The sequence below is a fragment of the Capra hircus genome, chromosome 2, assembly GCF_001704415.2.
Source record: "Capra hircus breed San Clemente chromosome 2, ASM170441v1, whole genome shotgun sequence".
NCBI classification, from domain to species: domain Eukaryota; kingdom Metazoa; phylum Chordata; class Mammalia; order Artiodactyla; family Bovidae; genus Capra; species Capra hircus.
In genome coordinates, this window is record NC_030809.1 from 50,479,865 (window position 1) to 50,492,927 (window position 13,063).

The following is a 13,063-nucleotide window of genomic DNA, read 5'->3' on the forward strand; positions in this document are numbered from 1 at the left end:
TTCCCCTGGAGAAGGAAATGGCAACCTACTCCAGTATTCTTGCCTGGAGAACCCCATAGATAGAGGGGCCTGGTGGGCTACAGTCCATGGGATTGCAAAGAGTTGGACAGGACTGAGCGACTGATACTTGATAGAGCATCAAAGTATAGATAGAGACTTGATTAATTAACTTGCTACTTATTCTTCCCTGCTAGCACATCAGGTATTTGATCTTTAACTGGGATACATAGTTTCTGTAAAATAAGTTCAGGTTCCTTTTTAGGACTTACATTATTCATGTATTTTTAACTTTGAAGTCTAGTTAAGTGCTTAACTTTTAAACTCAGTATACACATTGTCTCTAAATATAACTCAGTTTAATTTCTACAAAGAAAATTCATAGCATTCCTTTTGCTTCTTAGATGATAGTTCTTTGTTTCCTAGTTCTCTTCATAAATATGCCTTTGCTCGGCTTAGCTACTGTTGCTCTTCCTTAGATTGCTATTCATTAAGTAAATACTGAATGAAATACTAGATAGAACAAAAATTATTAGGCTGTTCTGCCCTTATCCACCATTTTCTTACTACTGGAGGAGCTATGATATAGCCATAATAGCTTTGGAACTAATTAGTACTAATTTACTAATTGGTAAACCTCTTTAACCTCATTGTTGGTATGAATCTCGTTTTTTGCTGCTGAAATATTTTGGGCAGATATATTCTAGTTCTCAAAACTCTAAATATGAAATTCTTAGTAAAAATAGATATTTTAGTCAGATAAAATTGGATATAACTTACTTCCTAGACTTGATCTGGAGCATTATGCTGTATTGATACCCTCTTCTGCAGCTTTTAAAAAATTTTGTTTTTTTTAGTGGTGTGTGTACGCGTGCTTTTCTAATCAATATGTTAATGTATTGTGTTTAAGGCAACTTGTGTATCTGTGTCTCTGACGAAAATATATTTTACTTATTATGGAACTTAAAGCTGGTTATTGTATAATCTGAGTTTTATTTAGCTTTTAAATATTTTGTTGTTTAGTTTTTAGCTCCCAAATAATCTTTAGTCTTTTGTATATCTACATGTACATTCTCCTAAGAAAAAAAAACAGTTATTAAGAAGTAATTTTTTGATGATTATGTCAAGACCAGTTAAAAGACATTGAACCCATTGGGACTAAAAAACCATTCAAGTTAGAGACCTTAGTTATTTTAGTATGGTAGACCAAACTTCTATAATATTCACTTATGCAGATAATGGCACTTAAACAGTAGAATTTTGCATTTTACTCATTTAACTCCCCTAGGTGTGCATTTAAGTGGTGGGTGGTTTATGAAGGAGGCTCAGTAAAGGACTCAGGCTTCCCCTTCTTGAATGCCTTACCCAAAAGTTTGCTTTAAGCATCACTGTTTCAGCCCACAGGAAGGGAGGAGAAAGAGCGTGGAGGGAGAGCAGTCAGGCCTGGCAGTGGCACATATCACTCTCTTTTACATACTGTTAGGACACGACTGAAGCAACTTAGTAGCAGCAGCAGCAGCAGCAGCAGCAGCAGCAGCAGAGTACTTAGTCACATCTTAATGTAGAGACTTAAATATGCATTCTAGCTAACTGTGTAAAAATGGAAGATTTTGGTGGACATTCAGCAGTTTTTACCACAAAGATTATGAGCAGCTACCTTTATTATTTGTGTTGACTTTCCTTTTTTTAGCTCTAACACAGATATTAGACTGAAAGTAAATTAGCTTTGTGTCCTAGTTAATAGTAAATGATGTCTACACTGAGCTCTTACTTTACTGAGAATCTAATGAAACTTTAGAACCACAGTGAACTCTGGTTGTCTCAGTTTTTAAAGTAAGTTGCCAGCAGTAATTCCTAAATAAAATGTCTAACATTTATAAGTTCATTTAGTAAGCTGTAGATTTTCTTTCAACTGTAGAGTCTGGAACCCAAATATATATTGTTATTTGCAGAGTATCAGGATTACAATGACTCAATGACTCCTTAGAAGTTATAAATTCCTTTTTTTTTTTTTAACTAGAGAGGCATGTTAGGCCTTTAAATTTTCTCACACATAGCAGTGTTAGTTTCCTGTTTTCATTTTATTTTGACAATTCTAGGGAGAGCATCTCATTGTGTCTTTGACAGTACAGAGAGAGATGATATGAAAAATAATATTAGGTTTACTTAATATTCCCCCATTGTATGTAAGATGGTGTTCATTCACGAGGAGGTCATTACCTTGTTTAAAAAAATTCTCTAGTTCTTGGAGGTTGCTGATCATTGTTAGGAAACCTTCTGAAAATAGTTATATTTTTTACTAGGCTTTTGCCCTTCTGTCTCTAACCAGTAGTATATATTGCTAATCATCTAGAGATTTTTTTTTTAATGAAAGTCTGTACCCCACTTATAAAAGTCTGATTTGGTAGTTTTGTGATTAGGCATATTTATTTTGAATAAAGTCTCACCAGGCCTAGGTGTCTCTCAGATATATGCTGATTAGAATTAACATCTTAGAATTTATTAAGTGTTAGTCTAGTCAGAACTAAAGTGACTGAAATATCTATTATAATTTATACATACTCTATGACTTATTAAAAATTCATAAACTCAACCTCTTATTAGAGTAATGAGGAGTTAGACATTAAACTTCAGTAAGTAACCTGAAGAATAATTATTAAAGAATAATTTAAGCTTGACTAAGTAGTAATGACAAAGATAGTTGTTTTATGCAGAAAATATTTAATATTTGGGGGTCACCTTTTTATAAAACATTTTAAAATGTCTGTGCATCATAAAATAGTGAAACTGGTGTTACATGTTTCTAAATATTAGCGTATAAGAATTTCAAGCCTGTTGAAGAATAACAAATGTGCTTTTCTCAACTATGATTTTGTTTCCTTTTAGAGTTCAGCAGTGCCTAAGACATGGGTCTCAACAGACCACCTCTCCATTGTATGGTAAGTTAATTTAGCTTATTTTGGCAGTTTGTGGCAGTCATCTTTTCTCATGAGTGAATTGATTGGTTTGTTATCTTTCTTAGAACTTTATCTATAAGTAAATAAGGGTTTGGGAGAAAGATTAATTTAGGGGGTTAGAACTTCAACCTTTGTTCTTGTCTTGGTTTGACCAAGATGTCCTTGACAACCTATAAAACCATCCCTTGAAAAACCAGTAGCATTAGTCTCAAATGAAGTTAATGTCAAATGTCAAAATTTGGGGATTTGTCATGGTTGGGCAGAATCAAAGACCCTTGTCCAATCACCAAACTCAGGGACTCGATTACTGCAGCGTTGATTATTCTGGAGCAGCACATGGGAATTAGATTTATGCTTAATATAAATAAATAGATTCAATAAGGGTCAGGAAATACATAAACCCTAGTATCTTATCTCTGTGTCCATTGGCTTAAAGATTCTCTTTTCACCTTCCTCTGGCTGTGCAATCAGTGGTGTCGGGAACACAACCACTCAGACATGTGAAGATGAGACAGACAATATGCCTGTGTCTGGGGTAGACATGGATATTTAGGGAAGACAGAACAGCCAGATGCTTTTCTACTCTGAAATATCTGGGAAGATTAAATTTACTTTATTTAGATAGGTTTCAGATTTAAGATGTATGCTTAATAATAATGATTTGTTAAATAATTTTAGAGTTCACAGCATTAAAGGAAATTTCTATATTCCATTAATTTTTTATGTTTTTTATCAAAGTATATTTATGTTTGTATCAAAAGTATATTTTTAAAGAAAGTTTCATTTGTAACATTTTATTCTTCAGGTGTAAACAGTTGCAGTTGACTACAATTCGAGCATTCTTTGATCTTATTGATGCTGATACTAAACAAGTATGTATTTTTAAACTAAAAGTTACTTCAGTGAAGTAAAACTTTTTGTTAGAGCAGTGAAAAATTTAATACATTTTTTTACTTGGATGATAGTAGAAGCCTACACCTTATATTGACTGTGATTAGTTTCAAATGGAAATATCCTTGTTTATGTGTAATCTTTGATCAGTAGTAATAATTAAAAATGCAGTAAAATTGAAAGAATGAAAGATACCATAAATCTTCCTCAGTTCTTCCCTTTTACTGTTTAACATTTGATATATGTCCTTCTTTTTGGCGGGAGGTGGAGGGAAAAGGAAATGGCAACCCACTCCAGTGTTCTTGCCTGGGAGAAATCCCATAGACAGAGGATCCGGCTTCCCTGGTGGCTCAGATGGTAAAGCGTCTGCCTGCAATGTGGGAGACCTGGGTTGGATCCCTGGGTTGGGAAGATTGCCTGGAAGAGGAAATGGCAACCCATTCGAGTACTCTTGCCTGGAAAATCCCATGGATGGAGGAGCCTGGTAGGCTACAGTCCATGTGGTCATAAAGAGTTGGAAATGACTGAGCAACTTCACTTTCACTTTCTTTGGAGAAAAAAGTTACTTTTATTTTTCGTATTTGTCATTATGGCAGGTTTTGAGAGTTCTTTCCCCTGAAGGCTCCAGTTCTTTGAGAAACTATTATGTGTGGTTTCTTTCTCAGTAGTTCTCTAGGTAATACTTTCCTTTTTATTGTGTCTTAATCTTGCTCCTGTAGCATTTTCTCTTAGGAATAAGGTAATGTATTCTTTTCTTTACTCCTTCAGAAAGCTGCATAACTATTATCAGAGAGAATGATTGATAAAAGAAAGACACAAATTGATCTGTTTTACCACATTTTAAATCACAAGATGCCATATTTAAGTTAGTGTATTAAAGTAAATCAGCTTTATAGGTTTAACATTGTTAATATTGTGATTTTATAATCATAGAATGCAAACATTTTTTGCTCTTCAACATTGTTTTAATTGTGACTCTTTAGCTATGACCAGTATGTTTAGGAAAAATCTCATTTCAGCTGACAACAGATGAGTTTCAGACAGGTATATACTTTAAAAATGATATCAAACTAATTTTAACACATCATATCTTATTTTCCATTAAATTCTAAGATGAGAAAACCCTAATACTGGCATGTAATAAATTATAATTTTGGATGGGTAAGTGTTTTACAGACACATTTTAAGGGACAAATAGAAAATTTTGACTAATACTGTTAAGAATCAAAATGCTATGAAACTGAGCTTTTTTTTTCCCACAAACTCATATATATGATAAACTAAATATTTGACAATAAAATGTTAGGATATTTTACTAAACATTAGACACTAAAATGTTAGGATGTTTCCCTGCTTCTCAAGAAGCATTCAGTTTAGGAAGAAAAACATGCATACATACATACATACATACATACATACAAGGGAACTCTAACTCAAAGCGTAATTAGTCTCAGGTTAAGCACTTATAACCAGAGAAGGCAATGGCACCCCACTCCAGTACTCTTGCCTGGAAAATCCTATGGACAGAGGAGCCTGGTGGGCTGCAGTCCACGGGGTCGCGAAGAGTTGAACACGACTGAGCAACTTCACTTTCACTTGATACTTTCATGCATTGGAGAAGGAAATGGCAACCCACTGGGGTTGCACAGAGTCGGACACAACTGAAGCGACTTAGCAGCAGCAGCAGCAAGCACTTAGAAGAGTGCCTGGACCAGAGTTAACTGTTGACTTTATTATTATTGGAACTTCCCTGGTGCCTCAGCTGGTAAAGAATCCACACTTGAAACAAAGTTTCATTAGGTCATCACATTGGATATAAAAGGATACAGAATGTATCAATGTTCTTTCTAGATAACTCAAAATCCCAAGAAGAAATTGTCCGTTTTGAATCACCATTTTATAAGACACCCAGCAAAACACTTTGAGGAAAATCCATCAATAATTTCTGACTTAACAGGTTGGTAGTAATAACATTTTAATTTTAAGTATAGTTTTGGATATTTTAGGTAAATTTGTCATTAGCAAACAAACTCTTTGTAATGCTTCCGGTGTTATAATCCTATTATATTTTATTAGTTTCCCTGTGCTGATTTCTTATGAGGTTCTTGACTAAGGGAAAAGATTAAAAAGTGATGTGTAACATATTGCTGATAAAAAATTTTGTACTGAAGATAATATGACAGTAGCTAGGTTTAGAAGAGTTAATTGCCTGTTCTCCTGACAGCTGCATAAAATCAATGCTACATTATTCTTGACTTAGTTTCTTAGTATCATTCTTTAGTCTTCCAGTTTAACAGCATATCTTTTGCTGGTAAATTTTGTTTTTAATATGTATGTCATACTCTACTTAGGTTGGAAAATATTTGTTTACTTCTGTTGATACTTCTTAGAGTTACACACCAAATAGTTTTTAAATGCTTCATTTGATCTGAGTGCTGGTGATGAGTATATGGAGAACATCTCCTTGGATTTTATATTTTAAAATAGCCAGTATTCAGGGAGATGCTTTTTTCAAATCCTGTTATGATTGAGAAGTATTCAGTAAAAGAAATCATTTAATTTTTTTTTAAAAGCCAAATAATTTCTTTTACCTTAGGAACATCTATGTGGGTTCCAGTAAAAGTGTCCAAATGGACATATGTGGCTTACAATGTAAGTACAGCACCAGTGGATTTAACAATTTTTTTCCAAAATATTTTAGTATTTCTCTTTCAAAGTTAGACTTTTTAAAGAAGATAACCACTTGTCTTTTCCCATATTAAATCAGTTTAGTAATAATTCCCTAATATCTAGTCAGTGTTCAATTTTCTAGTTTTATCATAACTGTCAATTTTTTAAATTGTTTCCTTGTTTTTCAGTTTGCTTAAATCAAGGTACAAACAAAATCTACATATTATTTGTTGATATATCTCTTACTCCTCTTTAAATTTCTAATACCTCCTTTACCCTTTTTTTCCTTGCAGTTGATTTGTTGAAAGAAAAAGTCATTTGTCCCAGAGTTTCACAGTCTTGATTTTGCTGGTTGCATTCCTGTAGTGTCATTCCATATATTCCTTTGCCTACCCCTTCCTGTGACTTGGTAGTTGAGTCTAGATGCTTTATGAGATTCACGTTTTTGTTTTGCTTTTCTTTTTACTAGACTCTCTCTTTGTGATGTTAGAAGCTATTATTGATGAAGAAGGCATAGAGTCATTAATTCATTTATTGCAAAAGTAATAAGACTATGGTTTGATTATTCCTTCTTTATTAACTGAAATACTATATAGAAAACTTCTCATCTACTAAATTTATCTAGAGTGGAGCAAATAATTTATGAGGGAAAACATGATAATTCTTTTTATCTTTGGATATTATATTTACTGGTTTTCAGAATAGTGAGTTGGCTCACCAACACCCTCCATGACTGATCATAAGATTTTTTTTGTGGGGGGGAGGTTTCCTCTAATGTTATTATGAGCTCAGACATTTTTGTGTTTCTGTCTAAACTAAAATACTAAAATTGTCCTATCTTTGATACTAAAATTGCTATTAAAACTATTCTGTCTTTGACCAGTGGAAGCCATTTCAATGTAGGCTCCTGGATCTTTTTGATATAGCTGCTCTCTAGTTGTCTTTGATGTTTTCCTCACTCTAGTATGAGATAGTGTTTTAGCTCATGTGTAACATTTCCTGTCCTGGACCTTGAATCTGGCTTTTTCTCAAAGTAGCTCTCCCTAGTTTTTGGTGAACAATATCTAAAAACCGTAACTTGGGCACTTACAGGTGTTATGAGTAGTGAGTTATCATTTCTAAGGCCTTTCCAGTGAACAGAGCTAAGAAATGTCCGGCTATAAGGTCAAAAACCAAACCCAAACAAAAAAAGCATGCATTCATACTGATGCTTCCAAGACAAGTTCAGGTGTACAGAGTTTGTATTGTTTTGCATCTATATCTTCTTTTCATTCCTAGAGAAATGGTTCTCAACACCAAGAATGATAGAATTAAAATAATTCATTAGAATTCATTAGAATAATTAATGATTACTTTGTCTGAATTTTTGAATTATGAAATTACTCTCACAATAGTTTTATTGTGTTTTCCCTCTTGTTTTTAGGAATCTGATAAGATATATTTTACATTTCCCCTTGCAAATCATAGAAAAATCTACACTCATGTCTATTGTCAGAGCACCATGCTGGTAAGATAATTGGTACACTTTTATGTACATTTTAAAGGCTGACTATTGGTTATTTTAAAAATTCAGCTTAATGGGCCTCATTTTTAGCTATGAACTATTATTAAACCCATTTAATTGAAAATTAACTGGACAGAGTATTGATCGAAAAGTACTGATCAAAATGTTTCTGTAACTGGTATACTGTTAGCTTGTACTTTGCCTCTAGCTTAGGTTTTTCACCCTCTCTACCTTAGTTTCATTGTGTTTAGGATGAAGGAATTCAGTTCAGAGTTTCTTTAGTTCTAAAATTATGTTAGTACTTTATAGAATAGATACATTTAAGCAAAACTGTTCTCTGTTTTGTAAAGTAAATCCTGTTTTTCCATTGATTTCCATACTGAAGTTTGGAGTACGTTTTATACCAAATTTTCTCTAAAGTAGTTTAGTAACTTTGTGTTACGGTGTTACCCAGATTTACAGTGTCAGTATGATTATTTTGTTTGTGTATTTCTTTTTAATGAGTACCTACTATGCTACAAATATGTTAGATGCTTTAGCATCTTTTCTTATATTAGGACTGTTTAATAATTTATCAACACTTCTTGCTTTCAGGAATTTGTCTCCCAATTTGGGTGCTTTGCTCTCTATTCTGATTTTTTCCCCCTCATATCCTAGGATTCTTCACTTTATATTTACATCTTTCAGAATTTAAGTTCCCTCATTTCCTTTTGTTGGATTATTTGTATTTTTTAGGACTAGGATCTAATATGTCGCTTGGTTGGTTGATACTGCCATTTGATATATAGTAAAGTTTTTAGAAGAGTTGGTAGGCAGGCATTGTGGGCTAGATAATAGTGAATACTAATTTTAGTGGATTTGCCACAGTTATGCATCTCTCAGCCTAAAATTTGGATGAACAGTTTATCCCAAGAGAATCTGGCCCTGAGGGTGATGGCTTAAACATCCACACTATTCCAAATAAAAATGGCAGTATTATATTGAGAAAAATCTTTGCCAAAGTGCAGATTTATCTATTTGGTTCATTGGAGGATCCCTTTTCTGTAATAAGATCCATGGATATATGGAGAATTTTAAAAAATCTTTTCAATTTTTGTCATAGAAGTTTTCAAACATATAAAAGTAGAATATGACTATTACACAGCTTTAACAGTTATCAACACTCTGCCATTCTAATTTGATTTAATCCTTCCTCACTTTTTTTGACTGAAGCATTTTTAAAGCAAAATTCAGGTATTTTATCATTTTATACATACATATTTCAATCTTTCTAACAGATAAGAATTTTACATGTTATTATAATATCATTATTTTATCTACCAGAAGTAATTACATATTCCTTAAAGTCATTTGGTATCTAGCCCATGTTCAATTTTCCTTGTTCATCTAAGTTTTAAGTTGGCTTATTTGAATCAGAATCTAAAAAGTACATACATGGCATTTGATTCTTAGATCTTATGTCTATTTTATAACAGTCCCCTCTTCTTTCCTCCCATGCCATGTATTTGTTTGGGGTTTAGTTGATTGTATTCGTGTGGTATCTTTTAACATGTATTTCTATCCATTATGTTTTATGTAAACTGGTAGGTAGGTAGATCTAGAATCTTGAATAAATTTTTTTTTTGATGGTAGTGTTTTATAAGTAGAGCTGCATACTTACCACATCAGTAGGTAAGTGGTTGTCCCACTTTGAGTGACAAAAAAAATCAGTGCACTGATCTGTCAGTGAACTCAGGTCCTACTGGCATGATCCATTATAAAGTTCCTAGTCAGTCCTTCATCTAATGATTTTAGCAGCTGTTGAAGACGTCATTTTTTTTTTTTTTACCATAGATAGATATTTTTTTAGATCTATGAATTTTATGATCAAGTAGCATTTTCTTTTCTGTATACTTCAGGATTTAGCAAATCCTGAGTGACTTTTTCTCTGATTTTTAATACAAGCTTTAGAATTAGCTGAGGTTAGAGTGTTTACTAGATAACCTGAAGTTGTTCTTCTGATACCTTCTAGGTTTTAACAACACTGTCTTAGGGTTGGTTTGAATAACACTGTATTCAATCTGTTAGTGACTGAATCAGAATTCCCTAGACATCAAAGTTAAGTAGTTTGGAATATTGGCAGTTTTCATAATAAAGGCTATCTTTGATATAGGCTCCTTTAGTAGCTGCGAAAACCAATCGTACAAATGAGTTGGATCGAGAGGTTGCTAGGTCTTCTTTGTCTAGGCCCATGCAGTTCTCTTCCCTTGCCTTGTTTTGTAATGTCATGTTTTTGTACTGGAAAGCACAGATAACTGATAAAGAAGTCAGGCAAGTATTTTGTCAGCAGTGGAGAGTAGAGAAGTACCACATTGTTCTTGTTTTCTTTCAACTTGCTTTTCTATATTCTTGAAAAATATCTTAAAATTTTATTTAAACTCCATGAGGGCAGAGGCTCAATCTGCTTGATTCATCATTTTTGTTGAGGGCTTAGCATAATTCCTTGGCTCCAGATTAGGTTTTATAAATACTAGTAGAATGAAAGGGTTGATACTTTTATTGCCTTGTCTATATACTAAGGGATACTAAGGGAAAAAGTTGTGCTGTCTCAGCAATGTTTCTTATTCTCTTATGCCCTGGTAGGAGTTTAGTATTGTTAGATCCTGGAGCACTGCTCTTACTACTTCATTAAAAGTTGAAGTGACAATCTTTGGTCATAGTGCTTTTAAATAACTGAAGCTGAATATGTAATATTGTTAAAATACCACAACCATCTCTGCAGTATTCCCAATCTGCACTAATAAAGTAACAACTAAGATTTAGTCTTAAACTCTTGGAATTGTGTTTCAATCCAAGCACAGTCTCAGTTGCATAAAAGTTATCTGTCTTGTAATCAAATGAGAACTCAGATGATACACTAAAAAGCTCTATTAGATTATTTTTAATTGCTTGGCTTGACTCTGGCTTTTTTTCCCCCTCTTTGTATGAAAGTCCACTTGTAGTTCATTCTTGATTTTTTGTTAAAATGTAGGTTACTTTCTTTGTAATTTCTATCTAATTAAAATGTGGACATTGCTGAACTCTAAATGTTTGTTCAGAAATTAGACTTGCTTAGCAATATGCTGTGTAAAGATTACCCATCATTTCATCTCTCGTATTGCTGCTCCAGGTTACTTGCTTATCTGTCTGTGTTAGCTTTGGACTTCTTTGCCTACCATTGACCTGTTTGACTTTTGAGACCATTTTGAATACATTCCTGAATAGCAAGTTATTATTTTATGTTTCATTATGCCCACTGACCCTATATCATAAACAGTGAAATGCTTATTTTATATAATTATTTTCTATAATATTGTGTTTTGCTTGTGTTCTTAATCAATAGGATACAAATAGTTGGATTTTTGGCTGCATAAACAGCACATCCATGTGGTAAGTGTTTTAAACAAAAGGCCTTTTGATGTTCATTTTCTTAACATAAGATATACTCAAATTATACTTTCAGAATTGCTTCAAATATACTTATTGTCATTTTGCTACCATACTAAATTATAATGTTGATTTTAAAATTAAAAATAAATAAAATTAACATATTAGTAATTTTTGCAAACATTGGTAATTGGTTGCTAGGAAAAACTACTTTCTGTGCCCAAAAGGACTATGTGGATAAAGCGTATCATGTTAGACTTATCAGACTTGACTTCATTAGAAGTGTCTCCAATAGGTCCATAGATGTTTTCTTATTGTTCTGATGTTTATTTATAATTTATAATACTTTAATATATTTGTCCTTTAATTATATTTTCATATGTATTTCTAAGCCGGCAAGGGATTGATTTATCATGGAAAGCTGAACTGCTGCCAACAATTAAGGTAAATTATGGCTTTAGAATGTTAATATCCAGATAAAAAACTATTTGAACATATAGGCATATACAGTATGTTATTTGATTAAATTCATCTAGATAATAAATTTTGAGATTTGCTAATGTATATTTTAGAAATATTTTCTCTAGAAATACACTTAATAGAGAATAGCATGTGTTTTGTTTTTGTTTTTTTTTAGCTTTCATAGATGAAAACAAGTCACCATTCCTAAATAAAATTAACTCTATATGTTATAGGATCATAACAAGAGATAGATAAATTTTAAGATTTAATTTGAGAGTTTGTTTAGAATGGTCTGTCTTAAAATACTAAGTTGAGTACACTCAGAATTTGTTTTGGGAAGTAAGCATCACAAAAACACACAAAACAGATTTCAATTTCACTATTATCTGTGGCTAAGCCCTTCAGTAACTATCTCCTTTTATCTGAGGTTCCATAGAATTTATTTAATAATTGCTAGTGATTTCCTTAAGCAGTTGTGGCAGGTCAGCAGTCTTTACAAAGGTTAATTTGCATACTCAACAAAATCTGTTGTTGAAAAATAGAACAGTTCTAAAATTCGATATTAGAAAATGTCTGTTCTAATTTCCACATTGTATTTATTACACTGATAATCATGTGCCGGAATTGGTAGGTTTAGTCTTCAAATAAATCTATACTTTAAATATACTGTCATAATGAATACTATATTCATACAGTTGAATGTGAAGTCCTCTGGTTGGTCTTGGTCATCTCCCAACTCCAGTTGTTTGTCCTCGTGAATGTTTGTTTATCTGTATATATAGTCAAGTCTGTACTATACCAAGGAGAGGAATGATGACAGAATGAATCATTGCAAGTCACTTACACTTGACTTTGGAATGATTGCAGTAATTTATTTTCTGTCGCTTTGGTCAATCTTACTTTGTGCATATTTATTCGTGTGGCTTTGTTTTGATGTGACAAGTAACTGATTTCACTCACAAGAACATTTTTAAGGTCTCTCACTAGTTCTGTCCTAACTGTCTACACAGGAGCAAAACAAAAACAAAAGTAATAAGACGTACTTCCTAACAAATCATTCATAAGGTATATTAAATATTTCCTTCAATTTTCAGTTTGGATATCCTCTTCAGCCTATAATTTAAGAGTTGTGCGTGCTAAGTTGCTTTAGTCATGTCCGCCTCCCTGCAACCCTATG

The 13,063-nt window shown here is 32.8% G+C and overlaps 1 protein-coding gene across 2 annotated transcripts in view; it reads left to right on the top strand.

Moving 5' to 3' along the window:
• PGAP1 (post-GPI attachment to proteins 1) overlaps positions 1-13,063 on the top strand; it is a 78,391-nt gene that overhangs the window by 25,106 nt on the left and 40,222 nt on the right. For both annotated transcript variants that reach the window (XM_005676296.3, XM_013970627.2), the window contains 7 exons: positions 2,884-2,936; positions 3,760-3,826; positions 5,697-5,802; positions 6,442-6,497; positions 7,939-8,022; positions 11,381-11,427; positions 11,817-11,868. In XM_005676296.3, coding sequence (XP_005676353.1) covers positions 2,884-2,936; positions 3,760-3,826; positions 5,697-5,802; positions 6,442-6,497; positions 7,939-8,022; positions 11,381-11,427; positions 11,817-11,868 — 465 coding nt within the window. The remainder of the gene's footprint in view (positions 1-2,883; positions 2,937-3,759; positions 3,827-5,696; positions 5,803-6,441; positions 6,498-7,938; positions 8,023-11,380; positions 11,428-11,816; positions 11,869-13,063) is intronic.